At 29.7% G+C, this 27151-nt stretch overlaps 1 protein-coding gene across 5 annotated transcripts in view; it reads left to right on the top strand.

Moving 5' to 3' along the window:
* LOC117120090 (homeobox protein Meis1-like) overlaps positions 1–27151 on the top strand; it is a 119185-nt gene that overhangs the window by 53264 nt on the left and 38770 nt on the right. For 4 of the 5 annotated variants that reach the window (XM_033265091.1, XM_033265094.1, XM_033265093.1 and 1 more), the window contains 2 exons: positions 890–1031; positions 18337–18482. In XM_033265091.1, coding sequence (XP_033120982.1) covers positions 890–1031; positions 18337–18482 — 288 coding nt within the window. The remainder of the gene's footprint in view (positions 1–889; positions 1032–18336; positions 18483–27151) is intronic. The other variant, XM_033265092.1, reaches the window with a different exon arrangement.

The raw sequence follows: 27151 nt of genomic DNA, 5'->3' as shown, positions 1-27151 counted from the left end.
TGCAATGAAAATATAAATAGAAAAGGCAAAAATAATATTTATTTTTTCAATTAATTATAGTGAGGGCAATATTTTCTCATTTTAATTTTCAAAATCAAAAGCTATTAAGTTTCAAAATAGGTAATTCAAAATATTGAATGTATTTTTCAAGTATTTTCAAACACAGACTGTATTTCGTTAAATAATAACTTGAACTATATTAAATTCATTTAATTTCCTATATTTATTGACTCAAAAAGGTCCTGGGACCTCTAAAGAGGCCAGTTAGTTCTATGACTCTAATGAGCCAGAAGTCCCAATCATAGTGTACATTACTGAACGCAATTACTATAAATAAACCAATAGAAAACAGCTAACAACTGTAAAAAAAAGAATTATTTATGATTTCTAATAGATGTCAAACTTATTTAAAAACAATAAAAGAGGACGGATAGGGCTTCATGACTAATTAACTTGTACTTCTGTATTATTTGGATGCATCAGAGTTATAAAAAATAAATATATAATTAAACTATTTAACACTATTTCATGTAGTTTGGTAAGTTTTAAAATGTACTATGGGACTGTTTGTAAAAAAAAAGCTTGTTTTTCATTATGTATGCATATTATATCATTTACACAAACAATTTTCTTTATTCTGTATAATTTTTAAAAATTTTATCTTATAATTTTAAATTTTTATCTAAACATTTATAAATACGAAACATGTAAACACATACCATTATTTTTTTTTAAACTTTATTAACATTTTAATGAATAATACTCAGATAACTTCAGTAATCCGTGATTCATTTTTGATTAAGAACCTGGGAAAGCACTATAAACATAAGGCCAGCTCTCTGGATTCGAATCACTATTAAATGCATCTTTTTTTCCCCCATTTTTACAGAGTCACCCTCCACTTCCTAACAATACTCAAGGAACCACAGGGTACAACCATGAAGACACAAGTCCTAATCCAGAATCAGAAACAGGCCTAGGAAGTATGGTCTCACATTTACCTGGGGACAACGGAAGTGACACAGGTGAGAGTAAGTAAAGACAATGTGAACAATATATTTCAATTCTACGACGGTTCCTAACCACTTTGGCAGGGATAGTTTACTTGGCAGGCAGTAAAAAAATGTGGCAGTTATTGTATCTAATGCTGTTTGTGAACAAAATAAATAGTACAAGATTATTCGTAATTACTAATGTAACCCTGTATTTCTCTGAAATTAAAGAATGCAACAAGATTTAGTTATACATATTATACCAAATCCATTTAGTAAATAGAAATAACAGTTTTTGTAGATAAATAGAAACGAAAAGGAAACAATTTTAAATAATTTAATAAAAACCACACATCTGATACATATACTGAAGTTATTGGAGCAGAAAACCTTACAAAAATCCAGTTTGTTTCTTTTTAAAAAAGATGTTTATTTGCATTATATTAATTCCAGTTAACTAACCCAGAATACAATCAACAAGTTGATACAATAAAGCTCAAAAGATAAAAATCAGGTACCTTGTACCAACAACTCCCTGCTTGCCCCATTACAGACATTTTCACATGCAGACACTAGAGGGCTTGTGCAATCACATTTACTGTACAGCTCTCTAAGCTATACAGATGGCTATAGGCATACAGTACTTGAACAGATCGTCAATAGTAATTTCTTGTCTTTGTAAGAAGAGTTCTTTGGTGGTAATTTTATCATCATGATCATCATCATTATCATCATCGTCATCGTCATCGTCATCATTTGTTATTATGAATATAATGAATGTGTATGTTTGTGGAACAGTAGTAAATAATACTCTTTAGAATAAATTATTTTAAATAATAAAAAAATAATTTTTAGATGATGGTCAAATTATATTTATATACAGAAGTTCTTAACCAGACAATACAAACTTTATTATTTAAATAACAAAATACTTAAAGGGGAAAACTTACATTAGACAGCTAAACTAATATTATTTACCTAGTACAAAATCTATAAACAAACAAAATATAAGGCAGTAAAATTATGACATAAAATATTGAAATAGAGGAGAAATCTGTAAAATCATATCAAACTACAGTACAAGTAGATTTATATTCATATCACCTGTTTAACATCAGCTTACCTGCATGATCCTCCAAAGAATTTAAACCATACCTGTATAATGAATGGCGATTGTTGAGGTATTCAAGTGTTCCACAGACGTTCCAAAAGTTTATTTGTAGGGAAATTCCATGCTTAGTGTCACACCGCCCATTTCATTGCTATTAAGGTCATACATAGAGCATTCTGTGGCCAGGATAACTTGAAATGTAGTCAAAATCCAGCTAATGGGAGGATTGTAGGAGCAACTGCTAGAAATGTTAAGGTTTTAGTACAGATCTTGTGAGGTTAGAGTGTCAGCCTTTTCATGTTTGCATGTGGTTTTACAAGGCTGTTGAATAGCAACATGTATTTTGTTGATAATAATGTTTGTGATTCACTACTTCTAAACTGTTACAAGTACTTTAGACTACTATTGGTACTACTGTTGCCTGTGCTGCTGTTGGTATGATGTATTTTTACATCAAAAGATTAATGATATACTACCTATGTTTGCTCTAATATTGGGGTTCAACATTAGACAAAATATGGATTCCATATTTCTATAATTAATATATTTTATTATTAAATGCTACTGCTCACTAATGTAGTACCAGTGCGGGTGGGAAACTACAGGCCAGGCCCCTTGGCTGCCGTGACTTGCTACACCAAAGAAGAATTTTAAAAAAAAATTGGGCATACTGTAATTATGTGTTAAATAAGGAAAACTTTAAATATCGCTTTCTAAGCTATCACTAAGGCTTTCCACAGACAACGCTGGCATTCATTCATTTTCTTTTGATTAATCTCAAATTTTCCCCCATCATATATTTATATAGCCATCCTAGGTTGTTTTACTCAGTTTGCAGATCATGGCAACATATTTTTTTTTACAAAAAAATCCTAAGACATAAACCAAAGACAGTAAAATAATTTAATAAGATTTTAATATAGGTATATGTACTATAATTATATTAAAGTTAATAACAAAATCCAAGAGTAATTTATTTACTGGCAAATAACATGAAGATAATTTTTTTGAACGTGGGTTATTGTAGATTTGTCAAACAGGCTGACATTAAACTGTAATTGGTCAAGTACATTTATTGCACTGGCCTTGTCTGATAAAAACGCAATATAAATCCAGCAGATGTAATGAGAAAAGGAGGAAATTTGAACGGTGCTTTCTTAGCCGAGTAGCGTTTTATTTAGAGACTACTTTCCATCCATTCGGGGGATTCTTACTGTCAAGACATTCAACGATGGAAATAATCATTTTTCACGTTAATATCTAGATGCGATCAAGTTTATAATTTTCTACTGAGTGATAATGTGATTGGGTAGGATATAATAGTGTTGATAGTAATTATATATCCCTTGAATAAAAGAATGTATGCTTTTTTATGATGGGGTAGGTTATAATGATAATGAAGGTTAAATATCCCTTGAAAAATGTATAATATAGGATTTTTGCAATAGGATGTGATAATGATGATATGGGGGTAATATAGTATAACAAATTATATACCTAATGTGTAGAGAAAAATAAAATTGATCTGTCCTCCCACCCACTCAACCACGTACCTATCGAAACCATCAATCTATGTGTCTAAAAGTTTTGGTTAATACAAGATTAGGCCAAATAAAATAAATTATTCAAAATTTCACGTCCAGGATTTAAAATTATTTTTCGGTAGGGGTATTTACTATTTGCTTTTTACTATCCTGCATACTAATAATAATATGGCTGGTAAAAAGTAAAAATAGTTGTTTATAAAAGAAATAAAATAAATCTTCGTAATGTATTTCTGCCATTTATTTTCCCACCTCTTCTTATTGATATCATTCTTTCAGATAGTCATTTTTTTTATTGTCCATGGAAAAATGAATGATTTTTTGAACACTAGCAAATAGTAAATTTTTTCATGATGCTCCAAAATTTGATGAGGGCGGGGGCGTTAAACTAGCAATTCATTTTATGTGGTCTTAAAGTTATTTTGTCAAGTGTACAAGGCTGTTCACTTGAATTTAGGTCCTTGATGCTTATATAGTAAATGACATACAGTAAATAGAAACATAATTACAACTACATTAATTACCGAATCGGCATATTAATAGGGTTTGAAACATTAAATTAACATGAACATACAGTAATTAAAAATTGATATTGTAATAGCTGAACAGAAAAAATTAATTAAAATATAATAATCAATTTATAGGCCTATATAATTAATTGAATAATTCTACTTGTTTGATAAAATAATGAAACTTCAAAAATTCAATTAAAATTAACTTTGAGTTGCGTATTCAAAGTGATACAATATTAAGTTACCAAATTTAAATGAAATGAATTAGACATATTAAGGGTTTGATTGATTAGATTTAAAATGCCTTGGAATATATTGAAATAGTTCGAAGCTGATAATTAGCTAAAGTTGTTAATTTCAGGTCTAACTTTGGATCAGACAAATAAACAACTAGGCCTAGTATATTCACTTATACTTGTGCTCCTGGAACTGTACCGTCAGTCGTATTTCAAGTGGAATGTTTATTATATTCGGGTGATCTGACTTGTTGATTTTTTTGCTTATGGTCGAAATATAATTTTAAAATACAGTATATACTTAGTTATCAACCAATCATTATGTTGATATATTATTATAAAAGTCTCTATTATAATAATATATCAACATATATTATTATAAAGTCTCTATTTTGCTGCATTTTGATGCGATCCATATACTGACATGATGATGTCATCAAACACATTATTATAATATGGGCATAAGGATGCCATAACTTATCACACCCATATACAGTGTTCTCCCAATTGAAAAATTTTTACTGGTAAATTTGTCCATATAGAGCCAGCTAAGCGCACACAACTTCAGATATTGCCAATTTTAAGTGGATTTAAATGGCTTCAAAAAACAATAATACGTAATCATAGCTTAGGCCTGGAAAGGAATGATGTTCGTTTATTAAAAGAAGGGCAGCCTAGTTAACCTAGGCCTAATAATGTGCTTTTTTATTCTACCAACACACAATTTTTACTGGTTGGTCAGTTATTTTTACTGGTAAAATTGACAGCTAAAACGGCTTCTGGAGAACACTGCATGTTTGGGTATGATGTTATCATCATCACACCTAAATATGCAAAAATCTATAAAAAAAACTGAATATTGTGGACATGGCTCTAGATATAGAGGCTAGCCTTAGTTGTACTGCCGAACAAAGTTGTTATTGTTGTAAGTAGTCCACCCAGATCTCTATGAATGAAAACACATAAAACCATTTAGGATTAACAGATGGTCTGTATAATTAATAAATATTTATCATGAAAAATATGGTTTGGATAGTATTGTTGATCAATCAATTCTGTGTGTGAGTCTAAAAAATTTAGACATCTAGCAAAGGAATATGTCATCTAATGTATCAAGTAAATGCACATAGAAAAAAAATATGGCCTTGGAAAACAGGAAAAGTTGAAAGATTGAATGAGAAAACAACAATGAGTTACAGGGAATGCTATTTGGAAAGACTTGATTTATAATACTCTGAATTGAGTATATCAAGTAACAACGCAGTAACAGATTAACATAGACGTTTTGAAAATGATGTCAAAATTGGAAACGAAAGAGTGACCAATCAGATTCAAGGTTACTCAGAGAAGTTGAAATATAAATTGAGTGAGATGATCTTAACTATAAGAACAGTTGAATGTAAAAAAATATAAATGCAAGTTGCATATATAAAGAGTTGAAATAGATGACAGAATCATGTCACTCATTGTTAGTGGGGAAGGGTTATGTTGGTATATATGGGAAGAAAATTTTATATTTCATTTATTTTTTATTATGTTAATAGACAATTTGTTCAGCTAATAAACCTTGAAATGAAAATTCAATATTTTGAATTCATTTTTGGAAGTTTTAATTTTTGCGTAGTAGGCAGTGAGAAAAAATTTTTAGTCAATAAATTCATATAGTAAATAATACTGTAGCTGTACTCATATAGTAAAAAATTCTATTGCTATCCTGTCTAGAAGTACATTTTATTTGACAAAAACATGTGACATACCTTTATATGGTCATGATGACATCACAACATGACCATATATAGGAACCTAATGACTATATTACCTAATGGCATAAATAACAGTCTTTTGTCAAAGAAAAGTTAATAGTGTTGGCAGAGCTTAAGCGTAGGCCCTTGATTGGCTTCAATCAATTTATGGACTTTTGTATATTAAAGTGTGTAGGCCGAAATAAATAAAAACTAGATATTGTTTCAGTCTCTCATTAAACATCGATTACTTTAATTGATCTTTTTAAATGAGCAATTAAATTTTTCCACTTATTTTAGGGATTTCCCCTAATCATACCATAAAATAAATGGCAGGCCCATATCTAAAGCTCTATCAATGTTTCTTTGATGAAAAACTGTTGTATGCCCATTTATAGTCATGATGTGCCTATATATGGACATTATGTGATGTCATCATGACCATATTTAGGCATGTCACATGTTTTTGTCAAATAAAAGTTGATGGTCTGAACACAGCTTTATTGCAAATGTTCAAAATATTATAAACATTTGAAAATAAATTTTGATTATAACCAATCATAACCCGCAATAATTTTATCCTTACAATTTTTTTTTTGCGAGAAAGTAACCACAATATGACAATAAGGTTAATATTTTTAGTGTGAAATTATGTTGCTAAAAATAAACTCAATCAGAAAAACAGATGCTTGTTAGTATAATGCACTTATGTTGTGTATTTTTTTTCATAAACCATATTGAACTTATTGAACTTTCAATTGATATGTTGCATAGTTGGCTCTCAACAATAGTTTTCAAAACTTGTTCCTGGTGATTAGACGGTGATTATAGAGAATTCCACTGGAATCTGAGAATGTGGTGGCATTTTAAGGCCTTGGTTCTGATATGTCATGATGCAGATATATGTCATATTGCATTGAACTTTATTATTTTCCAGAACAGAATATTAGTTATGGTGTGAAGGGGTAAAATTAAATATGATGGTAATTATGTATTTCTTGAAAATATGTGTGTAATGAGGATAGGATACAATTATGATGGTATGTATATAAAAAATGTATGCCTATGTGTTTAATATAGGATGTGATGTGATGGGATATAACAATAATGATAGTAATTATATATCCCTTGAAAAATATGTGTGTTAAATATAAGGTGTGGTGGTATAGGATAATAATTATAATGTAGTAATATATCTCTGGAAAAAAGGTATGTGTTTAATTAGGATGTGATTGGCTAGGATATAATAATGATGATAGCAGTTATATATAACTTAGAAAAATGAATTTGTTTAATATAAGACGTAAATTTGATGGGCTAAGATATAATAATGATATTATTAGTCATATATTCTTTAAAAAAAATTGTAGGTGTTTAATATAGGATGTGATGGAATAGGATATAATGATGATAATGTAGTAGTGTAGTTTAATTTGTACCTTGAAAAAAATATATGCGTTTAATATAGGATGCAATGGGAGAGGATATGATAATAATGATGGTAGTTATATATCTTGAAAAAATGTATGTTTTATTATAAGATATGATGGGATAGGATAGTAATGATAATGGTATGTGTATCTCTTGGCAAAAATGTATTAACACAGTAGGCCTATTAAATGAGATGAGGGAGCATACAATAATGTTGTCATTCAGAAATAACCAATGTTCTTGTGTACAGATCAGCATTTCAGTTGCTAGATATATTTTCATCATTAGCTACGGGGTATTATGGTTCAGTTGAGGTGGCAGTCTGTATTTGGCTTTCTGAAACTATGCGAGTCATATTTCAAAAAAACATACATGCACTTGAAATGTAATGTTACAGTGATGATGATTTGTGAAATTATCGGTGAACCTTGATAAAATTTATTGTCCAGAAGTATTGTTGTTATTGATTCCAATATTATAAAATGATATTGTAATATAATAAAAAATATTTTTTTAATTATAAAAAAAAAAAAAATTGCTGCTTTTCGGATATGTAGGTCTAAGCCCATCCTCTTCAACACAATTGGGTCAGGTTATACGGGTCAACTTACACCCAAGGAACTACACTGTGGGAATAACAACTTTACTAACCCCTTACCTAGATTCATTTATAGGCTTTCTGTATGCTCACATTTTAAATTTTATTACTTCAAATAAGCAATACAAATTTGGTTATGAATTAAAAATTGAATTTATATGTTAGTTATTATAAATGAAAAATATTTATAAGTACAGCCTACTGCAGGAAGAGTAATATAAATATGTGGAGGAAGATAGAGAGTGGAACATCACTTACATTTAACATAATATGTCCTCTCAGGAGACTGTTAAGCATATATTTTATTTTTTCTGGTTTTTTTTTTTAAGTACGAAAATAATATCAAAGAATAAAATCAGAATAGATTATTGGAAAGGCAAAATTATTTCTATAATAATAGTAATACTGTAAATTATGTAATTTTTTTTCCATCTCTTATTATCTTTATTATTATTTATTCAGGCAAAAGATATAATATACAAAATATAATACAAATCAATAAATCAAACAAATATAATATTAACAAGTAAATTACCAATTCTATAGTCATTAGCTGCCAGGAAAGCACAAAAGCAGCCTAAACGACTGTCACCAAAGTTGTTAACATTGATAACACAACTGATAATAATAATAATTCCAAAATAGCATTTATAATGAACATCTAATAACATTTATAATGAATTATATTTTATAGTACTTAGGAGTATATAGTAGTATGTGCTGAAGGAATATGAAAAGTGAATCTAAATTAAAATACCTCTTTTAAAATACTTGCATTTTGTTTTATCAATTTTATGATATAGCTTCATTACTATCTGACTCATCTTTTAATATTTACAGTACTATGTTACTTAATTTTACTATTTTGATTTTGGAAAATAGCTTTTATCTTTCATTTAATAATAATTTACCTTGTGATTTTAACTTTTTCGATGTATTTTATCAAAATCATATGAATTCATGTGTTTTAGATTTTTATTCATAATAATTTGTAATTAAGTCTATTTTCAATTTTAATAATACATGCAACTTGTTGATTTTTATACTGTAATTTTGTATCACAAAACAGGACCATTTGTAAAACATTCTATTGCACCTTCTTGACATGTTATCCTGTATAAATATGTTCAATAAAATAAATAAACAAATAAATAAATAGAAATATAGAAAAAGAAATAAGAGAAATTGAAAAGATTTTTGTTATTCAGGTAGATGGTGAAATGTTTAAATTTTAGGAGTTCGGCAGTTTTTTAAATAATGTATTGATAAATGTTTATTCACTAATTAATCTAAATAATAATAATAATAATAATGATAATGATAATAATAACATGTCAATACTTTATAAAACCCTGTTAAAGTATCTAGGCCTTATTATGATTTTGTGCACCGAGATGTGAAGTTGGCTTTAAAAATAAAATTCTAAAATGGGCCTCATCATCTTAAAAATCCTTAAACCAAAACCATGATATTTTTTTTCTCCTTTACCATTAAAATATGATGTGTTCTTTGATGTGAAGAATTCTAGTAGACACTAGATAGTTTTCCAACAGTACAGGCAACACAACTGTAAAGCATTCTACATTGGTTGCTTTGTATTAGGATCTCCCCGTGGGACACGCTGACAAGTTCAACTCCTTCTAGCCAGTATAAGTGGTAAGATTTATTTCTCCCCGGTCAGAAGTCAACCTTTCAGTGGGGCTTCATTATAATAAATAAAACTGTTTATAACCTCTGTCTTTGTTCTGCGAATGCTTTCTTTGCTCTTTAGTGTGTTATGAAAAAAAATTCATGTTCCTAACCCTGTGCCAGTTGGCAAAATTTACGCGCATTGGTGGACAGAATTCCCCGAGGTATTGAAAGATCATTCTGAAGGTGGAGAGGTTTGCTAGCCTTTTGTTGTTTTTCTCCTCTTTCCCATCAATATACATTACTGAATTCCTAACTAGAATGAATTTTATTCATATCTGAATAAAAATAAAAACATTTTAGAGCATATATCATTTTTGGATTTCTAACATTTTTATGTTTTTTTGGTTTTTTTTCCCTTAGCTAGATTTCGTCTGGCTACAGATTGACTAATATAATAACTGTACCCCCCAAAGAGTTTGATATTTATATTAGATTTACTTATTAGGTTAGGGTGAATATACTATTTATATGTATTGTCATATAGCATTATAATCATATGAAATATTGACTAATAATATATAAAATTTATAGAGCATTATTTTTCTTTGTGAAATGGACTTTATATTGTTCAGATGGGTGGTTACTCCCCTGTTCCCCCGATTTTTAAATATTCAAAAATCTATATCTTATTAACCAGCTTCCGAGTTTATCTTTGAAAAATCAGTTGTACCACATATCAATTTTTTTTCCCATCTGAAGCCTTACTTTAAGAAATAGTTAGCTCTAACATGTCTTTATGAAAAATATAAAATTATTAAAATTTTCACTGTTCAACATTCACTTTTGTTTTAACAAACATTGTTTATTGTAGCTCTTTTCAGTTGAATTGACTTCTTTTTGCTTTGTAGTTTTCTGTTTCTCACGATTAGGAGGGACATTATATTTAAAGTATTATTTTTAGATATTCATTTTAAACAATAACATTATTAATGACAATAAACATTGATAAATAATGCTTCTTTCAGATAAACCCCCTCAGAGAAACATCAATTAATGCCTGAAGTGTTTATTCAAATAAATGACAGTATATGAATATTAGAAATGTAAACTCCAAATTAATTCATATACAAATAATGTGCAATGCATTAGGCCATATAAAATTAAATTCTAGTTTCACGTCCCTGCCCTCATCAAATCTCATGAAAAAATTACTATTTGATATTTGAAGAAAAAAATATGATAATTTTTCAATGGCAAATAAAATTAATGACAATCTTAAAGGTTAATTTCAAAGTTGGAAACAAATGGCCAAGTACATTACAAAGATTAATTTTACTTCTGTTAATATATATTTTTAAAAATTATTACTTACCAGCCTGCTCACTGCTAGTATATAGGATAGGAAATAGAAAATACTCTTATCAAAATGTAATTTCAAATCCAAGGCATGAAACTGACTATTAATTTTATTTGACCTCATGATAAAAATTCTTTATAGTAAAATCTATGAATGTCCATTAAAAATCCATTATGAATTGATATTTCAGCTGAGATGAATGGATAGGAAATTAAAATTGAATTACAAATTGAAAAACAAATTAAAGTCTCCATTTCAGGTGTATTCAAATATTTATTACTGATGGTATATTAATACATCAAATGAATATTAATAGATTAAAAACTCTTAATCTATTAAATATCAAATTTGACAATTAATGCAGTAGGCCTACCTAATTGAATATACATTGGAAAACAAATTAAAGTCTCTATTTTAGGTAGATTTTGATATTTATTGCTGATGGTGTATTAATGGTCAAAATCAATAGAGTTAAAACTCTTAATCTATTAAATATCAGATTTGACAATTAATATGCAATAGGTCTACCTAATTAAATATTCATTCATATCATTTTTGTGGGATATAAAACATATAAGCACTGTTAACACATGGATGTAGCAGTTAAAAACTATGTATTAAACATCTCAAGGTTGGGTGGTGGGTGGGTGATAACATTGGTAAACTCTAAATATTAAGTGTGGGCAAGGGAATTAATAAAGGTGGGTGTAGGGCCATGAAATTAGCTTTAGACTGGGTGGAATGTAAAGGTGGGAAGGGATATGCTTACACCAAAGGTGGGGACCCAATGAACTACGACACATACAGCAAAAAGGTTCATTTCCATCAGTTTGTTTTATCTACTTTTATCTGTGGTAAAACCACTTTAAATCAAGCCTGTGTATTACAGTATATCACACTGATTAGATATGATTTATATATTTAGGTACTGTTCATGGGCCAATGAAATGCCAATAGTGAATATAATAGTGAATATATCACCGTCTTGTATATTAAGAAGTAACACCCTTTCATCACAGACAGTGTTCACCTACATTGACAGGAAGTAAATAGTTGACAGTAGACTGGTAACAAACATCCCTCTTCTTTTATTAAACTGGGAACTCACTGCTTTGAACGACAGCCGTGCGACCGTAATACAATGGCCGTGCGCCCGTCGTACGATGAATCTAACCTCACTTCCTGCGACGGCTGGACGACGCACCGCGAGACTGTCTACTAATTGTCGGTGGCAGTTTGAACTCATCGTCATTAAAAATGATCTGTTGCGTGCGCATTGTGGCATTCCGTTCTCTATAGATTTGTGCCGGCAGATGACCGTCGGATGCAGTGAGTACAGGGTATTGGTGCACGAAGCACATTTTTATGAACATTTAGGACCAATGGTTTAACATCTTATCTGAAGGATGGTACAATTAGGTTGAAGAGTCTTAACCAAGGAATCAAATGTAGATTAGCATTTGTTAGGCTTTGTACCAGGAACATGGGCTCCAAAGCCAGGTTCTTATACTACTGTACCACTTCTTCCTCCACATGTTGTAGATAATTTAATTAAAATTATTTTCTGAATGATGATTAAAGAAAACAAAAATATTAACGAAGACCTGTAGACTGTAGAACTTTGTACAACCAAACAAATGTGTGACCTCTTTTGGAATTCTATGGAAATGAAATGAAAAGTTAATTTAAGAATGAATTATTGATTTGTTTTTTTTTTTTCTGGAAAATCTATACTTATCTGTATATTTGTTCTTCTTGACTGGACAACATTTATAAAACTCCAGTCTGCCAAAGGTGGTTGGCCATCACTGATAATATCCTTTTATACTGCAAGAAGTGATGCCAACTGAATTAGGAAAGACTGCTGCTGTGTTGGAAGTGTTTATCTCCGCCATTCTAAGAATAACAAATAATGAAGGATTTCATCAAAGCTTCTGTAAAGTTCATCCTTTGAAAACTGTTCTTGTCTTGTACATCATGTCACATTGTCTTTAAAATTAAATGACTGTGAAAATAATAATACTGAAATTTGTTTAATTAAATTTTAATTTTATCTACAACAAAAAAAGTCTTCATTTTAATTTCTTTATTCAATTTCAAATGCCTTACAATAACATAAAATTGCAATCACATAAAAATATATAAATACATTTAAGACAGATGGGGAGATTGCGCAGACACAGAGTCCATCAACTGCTAGCAATTCTTGATAATTTAATTCTTTTCAAAGAAGTGTAACAATTTTAAGACATTATATCAATAGCAGATGAAAATTTCCAAATTCTCCATACTTATGAGAAGGCACTGCTATTTGTTTACAGGATTATGTTGAAAACTAATGAAGGGATCAACAAAACATTTAGTAGAGCTGCCTTATTGGTCTAAAGAAGAGGCATTTTAAGTTTGGAGTTCAAAAGTTAAGGCCATGGAAATTAACAATAACTACCAAGTGGTATGGTGTTGTATGCCTTATATCGAGTACCTAGTGTATGGTAGTACCTTCCCTATTTTTGAAATTGGTTCAGTACCAACATTTAGAACTTAAATTTTCAATATGTACCTATATTTTAAAAATATTTTGTTATAATTGTTTATGTCTGTTTATTATTGAAATTTGTCTTTGTTCGAACACTCTTTACATTTGAACATGAAATTTTTCTGAAGACAGATGTTGCATTTGTATGATCTACATTATTCTCAGAAGTTTTAAATCTTATAGTTTTTAGGCTAAATATCCATCTGTTCTTGGTGCAGTGTGATTATCACATTAACCTCCGGCAAATGATATTTCTCGTTTTTGCACGCAAAAACATGATGCCTTATAACTTCTAACTGGTCGCAGTGCCTGTAGGCTTGTTTAGTTAGGTGTCGACAGATTCCAATATTACAACAGACATAGTGGAATCAACGACACCGCAAATAGTCTGCAATGAAAAAACTCACAGGAAACCAAGAGAAATTGAATAATTTTCATAATATATAATTCTGTTAAGAGAGGGTGGAAAGAAGGGTAAAATCAAGCGGTAAAAATTGAAGCGGATAGTGAGATGATAAGGAGTTGATAGTCACTTTATTTATTCACAAAAAAACGATTTTTGTACTTATAATGGTAATTAGCAAACCAAATTTTTATGGATTAGATAACGAATAAATAATTAAATAAATAAAATAAAAATGTTAAAGAATGGTGGTAATGAGTTGACTAACTTTAAATAACAAGTGTCATCACTTTAAAGGCAGAGATAAATAAATAAAATAAATGGCTAAGGACATGATTTACATATGTAAGATAATTTTATTACCCTATTTATTTGAATAAACACCCCACAAACACCCTCTAGAACGCCTTTGTCAAATAAACACACTCCGAGATGTAATAAATTGGAGATAAATAAGATTCAGATATAAACCTGATAATAACGGAAAAACTTGAATCACAAAAAGTTGTGTTTTTCACACGCAGAATACAAATATAACAATGAAAATAAAATACAAAAGTAAAGTAATTCATAACTTAAATAATTTGCTACATCATGAAAAAATATGCAAAAGTTATAATAAAAATAAAAATTAAAGTACACAAAATTACATTATACTAATCAAGAACTAAAAATTGGTTTCATATAGCAAAAATACGAGAAAAAAAAGGGCTGGCAATGACTGATGTGTTTGTATAACAAACAAAAGAAATAATAACAGATAGAAGGTTAGAATTCATGAAAAATTTTGCCTGAAGAAAATCTGATAGTTTATAATTACATTTGATGTATCAGAGATCCTACTCATCAGTTAACCATAAATTACCCAAAATTCTTAAATGATAACCAAGGTTGTGTTTTCCACTAATAACACATTATCGATGTTAAATTACCTTGGTTGTAACTGCCGATATATTTTCAAATCTTGTCAGTGTTTTTTTTAATGTAATTTCTTCATATCAAAGTCGAAAGTGGTAAATATGATGTTGTGTATAGTCTATTGCTTTGTATTCCCTTGGAAAATTTAAAGATTTGTTTCAAATCCTCCTTGTGGCAACTGACCAGATATAAAAAAAAAATGAACAATTATTTGCAAGTAGGACAAATCTATTGAAAGTGTGCTAAATTGTATCACTTCGTAAGAACAATAAATCATACTAAATCCACATCATATATCATTAATACTTGCCTATTTATTCGATTATTTATTCAGGTATAAAATTACTCTACATCACTGCAACAAATTACGGTTTATAAACATTATTAATTGCAAGCAAGGGATTTAAGTATCATCTAATGACAATTACAACAGTTAATATATGTTTTTTTTTGATACTATAAATTTATGATTAAAAGATTCAATTGATTTTACATTTTTAATATATTTTTCACAAACTCTATCATTAAATTTTTTTGTAAATGATAGCTTTACAAAAAGAATAAATTAAATTAAGTTATAAAAAAACCAAAATAAACATCAATGACAATTACAAGGGTTAAATTGGATTTTTTGGGGTTTTTTTTTGTAGTACTATGTTATAAGGTTTAATTTATTTTCCATTTTTTATACTTTACACAAATTCTATAATTCACATTTTTAATGAATGATAGTTTCCAAAAAAAAAAAAAAAGATAAATTAAATGAAATTAGAAAAATTTTTTTTATGAAAATGAAATTATAAAAATAAATATTTATGTCTTACTAAGCAAATATCATAATTATTATATAATAGTGATTATAATTTTCAAAAATATAGGTCTTCTATATATTTGTATAATTTTCTTAAACCATGCTCCATAAAACATTCATAAATTATTTCTATGGCGAGTTTCATTCTAAATTTGATATGGCCATAAAACATTCTGAATAGATTTCCGCTGTTGATGCTGTGTTTTCTCGGTTCTCTTTCACTAAATATAATCTATTTTAAATGTAAGTCTGTCTAAATGCTTGTGTCAACATTTTTATGAGTTTGATAATTTCGCCTGACACGCAGATGTTGATACAGTTTCTGCAGATGACGTAAAAGATGACTTTAAGTGAATAACAACGTGTGTACAATATTATATGTTTTTCAATAATAAACTTATCTTATCTTATCTTATCAATTTTTTGGTGTCAAATATAAATATTACTAATATCTTTCAAATTACTCTAGAAAATAACATATTTTATGGGTATATTTTATGATAAAATTATCTTTTTAAGTGAATAATGTGTGTACAATATTATATGTTTTTCAATGATAAACTTACCTTATCAATTTTTTGATATCAAATATAAATATTACTAATTTTTTTCAAATTACTCTAGAAAATAACAAATTTTATGGGTATATTTTATGATAAAATTATCTTTTTAAGTGAATAACGTGTGTACAATATTATATCTTTTTCAATAATAAACTTATCTTATCTTATCTTATTAATTTTTTGATATCAAATATAAATATTACTAATTTCTTTCAAATTACTCTAGAAAATAACAAATTTTATAGGCATATTTTATGATAAAATTATCTTTTTAAGTGAATAACGTGTGTACAATATATGTTTTTCAATAATAAAGTTATCTTTTCTTATCAATTTTGTATTATCGAATATATATCTTACTAATTTTTTTCAAATTACTGTAGAAAATAACAAATTTTACGGGTATTTTTTATGATAAAGTTTTTCATTCATGCCTTATTTACTTTTTGCTAATTTACAATCTTAATAATACAGAAATACTTAATTGATAAGTAGCTAATTTAAAGTTCTGTAGAAATTTATCTATTTTAAAAGATTATTATACTTATACATCTGCTACTTGCCAGGAAATTTTCAATTTAAAACTAATATTAATAACTGACATAAAAATATAAAGTAAGCTATTCAGATAATTAAATTTTTCAGGTTAAATAACTTGATTTATCTTTGTAATAACCAACCAGAAATGGATCTTTTAAGATAAACAAACCAGACAAGCTGATAGAAATGAACCTAGATATAAAATTAAAACATACATGAATAACAATTAAGAATTAGACATTGCCATTGGTCAGATTTTAATAATCAGCTGAAGACTTGTGTCCGAAAAACAATCTCCATGCCGTTAACCTTTGTGATGCAGCTAGGTTAATGTTAGATGGAGACCCAACCTCCCAGCAGCATCTTCTCCTAGATTGACCATCACATCTCGTTACAACCAATTCTTCCAGCCACAGCTAAATTACCGTTAATAGCTCTTAATAGGCTCTTTGCATTGCAATGCACTGCTATCATCAGAATGGAATAGCCAGCCACTCAAAAACACTTTAAACAAAAGTGTGCGGCAATCACACGCCGCCGAGAATTGATGATAAAACGGTGGAAAATACTGCGATTTCCCTAGATAATTAGAGCCAAGTTTCAGCGAGTCGTAGATAGGATTTTTGTATGGTAGTATCGGCGGTCATTCCACTAGCTACAACGGAATATCCTTAGTTAGCATTAATCCTATAATGCTGTCTGAAAGTTCATGCATGATGTAGTGAATTTAACTTTGATCTCCTCCGAGTGAAGTTGAAATTTGAACATGTCCACCGTCAGCTCAACAACTTACTATAGAGTATTTAAATCTCCTTTAATAGACACGTTAAAATAAGTGTATAGCAGTTCTATTTACAACATCATCACTCTTTTATAAAAAATTTTGTTCAGAAAGAAGATGTGTTACCTACTAATTTTTTATGTTAAGTTTAATTGTTAGATGACTGAAAACATGTTTTTTTTAAAATGGTTATTATTGTATTGATGCAATATTATAAGAATTTTTGGAAAATTTTGATTAAGAAGACTCAATTCAATGCCTATTATTAATTTTAATAAATTTTTATGAAAAATATAATAATATTAGGATTTATTTTGAAGTGACTTATTCATTCTCACCACTATTTTGGAACTCTATTTAAATTTTGAATTATTTTGAAATTTTGGATTTATATATGAAAGAGGGGAGCATGGCACTCCAAAACCAGCTAATTTTCTTATTTACATTCCATGTAACAGTGTCTCCAACAAGTTATCTTTAACAAATGTTAGATGTTTCTGATTATTTAAATGTAGTACGAACAAAGAAGTTCACTGATACCGTTTCCTTACTTTATATAAAGTCGAACATTCAGCATTCCAAGTTTATAATTTATATTTAAAAAAAATAATATTTATATTAATTTTCAGATGGCAATTTGGAAAACAGCATTGGATCAGGTGAGGGAACAGAAGAGGACGATGATGATCGATCGAAAGGAAGGCAGAAGAAACGAGGAATATTCCCAAAATCAGCGACAAACATCATGAGAGCGTGGCTATTCCAGCATCTAACAGTGAGTTCATGTTTTTTATTTTATTTTATTTTATGAAAATGTGGCAAATATTATCTGCAGAGGCCATCGATAGCCACATAGTCATCATGGCTAGTGGCTAATAATTAGCCTCCCCCTTAACTAGAATTTTTTTCTAGAAACATACAGAATAAAAAGGGGAAAAAAATCATGCATACAGGAAAATTTGTTTATTCGACCATTGAAGCGTTAGATCTAGGATATTTAAGAACATTTGGTCTTCGGTCCAGTCCACAATAACAACCAATCGGCTAAACTGGTGGTAGCCACTGTGTGTGCGCTAAACCGTGGAGATCTCTTGAGCCACGGTTCAATTCCCATCGCTGCTCTCCTTGTGTCCAGCTGGAGGGCTGAAATGCAAGTTATGATAGCGCACCCTCTTTTGGATGAGATGTTTAAGCTGTTGGTCCTGTGTGCATTGATGGCCCATGTGCATGTTAAAGAACGCAGTACACTCTTCGGAAAAGAGTAGGGGATTGTCTCCCAGTGTTCTGCCCAATCACCACCAGAAGGACCCACTGGAAATAAGTCTTCTTCAAGCTTCCGTGTGTTATCCTTGGTGTTTATACCGAATACTTCCATTCCATTCCATGTACAGCATGTTTTAAATAATATGGTGCTGTTTCAGCTAAGTTCTTCTTTGTGTAGTTGTCTTGGAAAAGGTCTGAAATAGTGCAGGCTTAAAATAGTGCAGTTCAAATAAAGTTTATTCCATTGTACCAGATTCCCACCAAAAATTTTGGTGGGAAATTCCATATCCATTAAAGACAAATAAAATTAACAATAAATCAGACATTAAAAAATAAAAATTGTGATGGAAAAGACGGTATGGGGAAAAAAGGACAATGAAAACAAGTAAAACTTTAAACACAAGTCAAGGGAGGGGATATTAGGAAAGAAGGACAGGAAATAAGGCCATAATTTTGGATTTTATAAAAATATACTGTAATATGTTAAGCTAAATAATAAAAGAAAAACTTGAAAAATAATTAAAAGTAAAAGTAATTGCTTTTCTTATTCAAATTTAAATTGTCATTTAAAAAAATTATAATTAAAAATGAACTATACTAATAAATGATATGTTTCTATGGCATCACACACCATCATCATCAGGAATTGTTTCTTATGGTCTACCGGTTTATATACTACCAGTCAGAAATATGTTTTCCTTATCAAATAACCATTCATAATATTTTTTCCCCTAGACCATCAAATTATCAGCTGATCTTGAAATCAAGTTACGGATTTTCCTTGTATGCATGCCTGTAACAACAAAAAAAGAATAATTTCATTAATTGTATATCCCATTGTAAGTTTAGATAATTTCATTGATCCTTTTAATGGACCAATTAAATATTTTAATTGAATTAGAGGGAATTTTAAAGATTTTATAGGTTTGTTCAAGGATTTACAAAATAAAAAATAAAAAATAGCAAAACAAGGCAGTGGGATCGCCCCAGGACATACGCCACATACATTCATATCTTAAGTTTGTAAATTTGACATGAAAAACAAATTACATTTTTGTCTATTTCTTCCGTAGTTCTTTGCAGCTTAAGAACGCCATGTCCCAATTGGCTGGTTAATTTTTGATTTAATACAGTACTTAAACACAGACAGACATAGCAAGCCTATTTATTAATGTTGTTAATTTGTCTTCTTGACTTAAATCATTGTCAATTATTTTTTCATGCATCATTTTCATTATAATCCTCGCCTAATTCTGAAATCATTATTCATAAATGAATATGACATTACCGGAGTCCAGAGGGAGAACTTAACAAAATCATCTGATAACTAACTGACAAAGTTGATGTCAGTCTGGCATAGTTCTCTAAATGATGCCTTCTTGTGTGTAAGAAAAGCCTTGTGGACTCTTACATCAAAACCTTACTAATCCAAAATGTGGTTAGTTGGTTATTTCTGAGAAAATATAGTCACATTACGAGGGAGGAATACTAAATTATCACACACAGGCCAAATTACAAGAAAATTATGTTCTCTTCCGGTTGTTTTGAAAGTCAAGAGGATGAGATTAAAGACCCTTTGATTTGAGACGTCAGTATGATGTCATATGGAGTCATCTGCACATACGAACACTTTTAGCTTCAATTCTCGTTTTGAATTCTAGGATGAGTTTGGACTGTTAAGGTTGTGAATCTATGGCACCATTTCGAGTCTGTTTTAAAGTCATTGTAATCGCAGTATGGAGCTTTCGATTTTTGCTCTTCTGCGACCGTCGTGAGTTCCCCGCGTAACATAGATTCTGTCCAAACTGTGTACTGGCATTCAGAACACAGAATTCTATGTGACGTCATTGCGTTCTGTTTCTTAACGTTGTCGCGCCATCAGAATTTCTCAGACATTAAAAGCTCCATACTAGTGGTCGGCAATGGCAGAATTGTGGCGAATTGCAACTTGCAAAATTGTGGATGTTTCTCATTCCCCCTTCCAATATACAGGACTATAAACACCTGGGCAATATATTATATTCCCCATGAAATATCAGTTTGTCCATCCTATGCAGCTACATTAAAAGAAATATTACTCAGGAGTACAAACAATTCTGTACAGTGATTGCTTTCCAGTCCTTTAGAGATTTTTTTTCTTTCTGTAAAATTAGTTTCAACTTTCTTATGAATTAAACCTAAGTGACTATCAGATGCTATAATGAAGAGTATGAGATTTTTAAATCGGTAAAAGAGATCATTTATCAATGACATGATCATTCAAATAATCAACCAAATGGAAGAACAAGTCTGTTCTTAATTGACATTATTTCAAATTCTGAACCAAGAAGTAGGATCGCCGAGCACATTTACATTAAAACAAATTGTCTCCGCTACCCTCATGATCTGAGCATTCCGTTTGTTAGTGTGTTTTACTTTAATTCATTGTCAGTTTTATTATAGTTCGCTTTGAAGATACATTTTCCGAGGCAATTTATGTACATAAATATTTTCAATTACCTGCATTTGAGACTTTAACTACATTGGCCTACTTTTAACTTGAATGTTCTCGTCCAGATATAGATGGAATTTTATGAACTCGCTCAGATTCGTCTCTCGTTCCTAGTCTTAATTTGAAGATAATTCAGTATGTTAGACATCAGTGCATCCTGGTTTGCTCGGCTTAAGGTCATATATGATTTTCATCATTTTAAAGAGAAAAAATCATTCTCTTTCCTATGACCCCTTTCTCCCTGGCTTCACAAGAAAATGTTGTCATTTTGAGATCATCCTTTTTGTCTTTTTCATAAAAAAGCAATCAGTCATCAATCAATCACAATCAACAGAGATTTGACAAAAAAAAACAAAAAGGCCGAATAAAAAACATTCTAGTTTCTCATCTCGTTGCACATTCATTTTCTCTGCCTCACCAAATTTGTTTTTTAATGAAATGTTTGAAGATTTTGCTAAACTCACATCAGTAAAAATTTCTCTCACAATCGTTCGTAGTTGGGGATACATATGGTATGAATTATGTCTAGTGCTTCTTTTATTTGCTTTCAATGTGTCTACTTGGTAAAAGTGAGAAAGTGGAAACTGTTTCCCATCGACCATCTTGGATTTGCCATCTCGGAGTTTTTAAAAAAAAGGTGCTCTCATTCTCCTTTTTTTTTCAAAATGTCAGGACAAGAAACTAATTTTTTTTTTCTACTTGGCCTAATATTCTGTTGTCCTCCAAGTATTTAGTCTACACATGATGCAGTATGAACAAGCTATGAAATGTAATTATTTATATCTTATCAATTATGTATTTATGTTTTATTATGTTAATAATTTATTTGGCTTTAATAAATGTATTATTATAAAAAAAATTAACCTAATTGATTAAAGAAACTTAATAGTATAACTAAATAACTAAATGTGATTATTATATTATATATTCTAATATAATTTTTTTGTTAAATTTTTTACCCACACCTCATTTTGACTGTAGCCTTGTATTGAGTGATAGCCAATAAGAAATTTAGAAGTATCCTTAACTGATATTATTATTAATAATAATGTGATTAAAATAGCCATTGAAATGCCAATGGGTTGTCAACCATACTGATGTCTTACCCCCGGCCTCTGATATAATGTTTCGCTTGCTTCCAGCGTACTTCCATTACCTTTGTCGTGTATCAAATTCTGAATGTTTCGTTATAATACCTGACAACTCTGTTCATACACATTTGTCAAGCTAAGCCCCTACACATTATGATCAATTCCTTCCAATGTCACCCTCACCCTTTGTTAACCTTTGCATTGCTTAGGTTACATATTCCATTCAGTGTCTCTAATGGATGCTCCACTGATACTGTCAAGATTTGTTAGTTTTACTTCTCATCATAACCATCCTTTATGATATCCATGGCCTTTTCTGTTTTCTAAACACACAAGACAAAAGTTCAAGGGTAATCTTTCTCCCTTAGATTTATCCATTTAAAAACATCGAAGTCTTTTAATTACATGATATAATTTGCTACAATTTAGCTATTGGATGATAGAGTGAGCCTACAGTGTATACATTTAAAACATACAGTATATAGTTTTTATGATCGCCTTACAATAGAGCAGAAAACATATTTATTATTCTTTAATATTATAAGAACACGATTGAAATACCGGTTGGTAAAATAAATTATTTTACTCAGAAACACACACATCCATGTGTAATACAGCCTATAATTCAAAGTCAAAAATTTTGCCCAAAGAAAGGGTGGTACGTATAATTGCTTATGCATGAGAAACTACAGAAGCAATAGTATAAAGTAATGTTTTCAATAAAAATTTTCAATAAAAAGTTGTGCTGGGCCTGTTATAATACATATTTCTCACTAAATAGAATAAGATGATAATCCAATAGACTGATTTGGTGATGTTTGTTTACAGCCGGTCATGTGACATAAATTGTGGATACCATGGAAAACATTACAACGCGATCAGTGTGAAAGTAAGACAAGGCAAAATTCTCAAGTTCAATTTCCAATCAATTTGGTATATAGTTTGCTTGGAATTATGATGATTTTTACAATGATAACAAAGGACGGCCACAACAGCAATCTCCATGCAAACGCCGCTGTGCCTCTCCATTGTTTACATCCAACACCCAAGTTACTGTAGGCTACGTGATGCCCATCACCGAATTGGTCTATTAAAAAAAATCAATTTTTTACAGAATACAAAAAAGTAACTTCATAGTAATTATCACGGTTAAGATATATAGAACATATCTGTCTGTAGCTTTAATGTTGGGTGTTCCTAAAAGTCAATAGACCTATTAGAAAAACGATGATATAAAATGAAGTATGAACAATAGTACATAAACCTCTTGAAATTGTTTGATTGGCGTGAACAATCTGTCTGCGGAAAAGACATGCGGGAATCTAGGTCAAATGAAAGTGGGCAGTGACTCATTGTACGCGCGTGTTCGGTAGCGTAAAGATCATAACCTTGAGTAGCTTTTGTGAAACCACTGAATTTGCACTGGTTACACATTTCGAATCAGCTATCACAGATTGCACCGTAGCGTATGTTATTCCTTTCACAACATTTGAAGAATTTAGTTTTTTTTCTTGTCTATGGATTGATGTTAGCTGTCAATATTACTTACTATTTTGTGGTAGTTCGATGACATTTCTGCAAAAAAATACTATGAAATGCTGCATCGTAGATCATGGTTTAGGGTATTTAATGGAGCTTGAAAATAACAATAATTCTTGTTGAATTCCTAATTAAAATTCATAATTATTTACCTTTTTTAAACATTACTTCAACTAAGCATGAAATTTCAATGAGTTAAACTTCGTAAAAAGCTGGCTGTGTCAAAAATTGTCACTTTTAAAATTGTCACTTTTAATGACAAAAGTTACTCACTGCATGCGGCGGTTGTTGACTGATGCGGTTCTATGATGAATGGTGTCTCCTCGTCTATCGCTTGCAGGGAGCCGAGTTAGATTCGTCATACGACAGTCGTACGTACAACCATTGTACGGCGTAGTGTCAGGCTTTTGGCTTTTGGCTTAAACCCCAACCCATCACATTGTCATTTAAATATTACTTATTTACTTATTTTATTTAATAATTTTGAAATATGATTGTTTAGTATATATATTTGGTCACTACCAAACATAGCTTGTAAAAAAAAAAAGACCTTGTGTTGCTGAATTTGGCACCAATCCATTATGAAGTCCATTAAAATGTCTCTCGCATGGCTAGATTCTTAATGGCTTTGGTTACTCCACAGTACTAGTCAACCCATAAACTGTTGGCAACTCTCTACTCAAGATTTTAAAAAACATTGTAAATAAATGAAACGCACGGAAAGCAAAAGTTCTGGATAAACAACTGATTTAGGGTTTTAAGTGAAAGCGAAGATCTTAAATAATGGCAATATACAAATTAGTGCTTCAATGTCTGTTGAAAAGAAAATAATTGATATAGAGCCTATTAGGCCGAAATATTATCAAAGGCCCAAACTACTGTAACTAAAAGACTTCTGAAAAGAAATCTGGATTACAACCATCCAATTTACAATTGGCTGTCGAGAAACCTAGGGGTCTGGTATAATATAAAATACTGTACTGTGTTTAAGCTAGTTTAATCAATAAATCTGATGGAGTTAAGATTAAGTTAGATTTAAAAAGTAAGATATTCTGAGATAAATGCTTCTTTTTTTGTGAAAATGCAATCCATTACTTTGGTATGTTGTGTTTAATACATGACATGGTATAGTTTGATAGGATTTAATCTAATGGGATTAGGGTTAAGATTAGGCTAGATTAAAAAGATAATGTAAATGTGATGGAATAATATGTTCTGGGATTAATGATTGCTTTTTTGAATATAAGGAGTTTGTTTCCTTTGTATGCTATTTTTGATTGAATACCTGTTTTGATAAATTAATCTGATAAGATTAATATTAAGATTAAGCTAGATTAAAAAGATAATGCAAATATGATAGGTTAAGATGTTTTGGGATTAATGGTTGTTTAGTCAAAAGGGGAATTAATTCCTTTTGTATGTTGTTTTTTAAATAGATGATTGGATAAATTAATCTGATGGGATTAAGGTTATGATTAAGTTATTAAATTGGATATCCTAGGATTAATAATTGGGTTTTTGTTAAGAAAGGAATCCATTCCTCATCATGCTGTATTCTACAATTTAAATTAATCTGGTAGATTAAGTTTAGAGAGACTCAAAATATAAGATTAATTCTAGGTAATAATTCTATCAATTAAATGCAGTATTTAAATTTTTTCTATCAACCAGCTAAACACATTAATCTGCTAAGCCACATTAAGAGAAATTAAATTAAAGTTCTCCTGCTGTTGTTTTTGTACGACACCATCAGAACATGTCGCCATACTAGCTATGAGCGGAGTGAGGAGGGATCATGTTGGAGACGTTGTCAATTGGCGTGAATCCCCTGCAGGAAAATATATGTCTTTTCCTATATCCTATCTAGGTTGTGTGATTATGCGTACATAGTGTGGATACATATTTACTATGTTCAATGCATTTTCTGTATAAATATATTTGCATACTGATTTTAAATTAAGCTGTAGGAAATGGCTAGAAGTTGAATTTTTCCAAATTCATAAAGTTTGAATTTAAATTTAATTTTTTTTTTATGAAACACTAGTTTCTTCATTTGTAATTTAAATTGATAAATGATATTTACACAAATTTAATGAATGAAAGCACATTAAATTATTATCTTCATGATCAAGAATTGTCTTAAAAGTTGTCTTTATCAAGGGCTGATAACATAAATTCCTGTTTTATAATAATTAGTTATAGTTTATTAGCTTTGAAAACAGATGCTATTATTTAACCATAACTCTATTTTATAAATGATTTATTAAAATTAAACTTAAAAATAAATCTACCTGCTTTGTTCTCAATATTTTTTACTGAAAGTATTATTCGTTGAAACATTCAACCGATTCTGTGTCTTTTGCTAGAATTTGAATATCCGCTGCGTTGATAGGCTTTACCTGCGTAGGATTTAGCGTTTATTGCTAGCATTGTTACAGATTACACATACGGCACGCGTGGCTTATGTACAACTGTCATTTTTCGTACACGCCTGGCTTCAATGAGGTTATTGACAGTTTCGATGAAGTCTACAACTTAAATTTAAAAACCTTTTTTCTCCTCGGATTAATGTTTTGCAAAAATTAAAATTGCCAATTTGAAATGAAATAGATGTGCCCAAAATTTTAGAATTATGGCATTATTCTTTTGGATTTGGGCAATTTATCTAGATGTGTGTCGTGTAGTATTTTTGAATTATGAAGTAAAATTCAACAAGTATTAAATGCATCCTAAAATCCAATATTAAGGTATTTAAAAAAGTATTGAAGTAGAAAAACATTATATTATATTAATTTGAAATATCATCATTCACCATCTTGCTGTTTTCTAATTGTTATTATTGTGTAAATGTAAATTCAAATAATTTCATCTTTTTTTAAAATTATATCTTATTATTATTATTAATCTAGTAAACTTAAATAAGTTTACATTTTTAAGCTACTGCTTTATTACTAATAATAATTGTGTATTAATATATGCTTTGAGAAAATGTATTTTTGTCTTAAATTTTTTTTGCACTTATTATTCATATTATGATTTGACAAATGATACTGAAACTTA

The sequence above is a fragment of the Anneissia japonica genome, unplaced genomic scaffold (assembly GCF_011630105.1).
Source record: "Anneissia japonica isolate Jap-2015-1 unplaced genomic scaffold, ASM1163010v1 scaffold401_len1656234_cov178, whole genome shotgun sequence".
Lineage (NCBI taxonomy): Eukaryota > Metazoa > Echinodermata > Crinoidea > Comatulida > Comatulidae > Anneissia > Anneissia japonica.
Note: the sequence above shows the minus strand (reverse complement) of the source record. Positions and strands in the feature narration are given on the sequence as shown.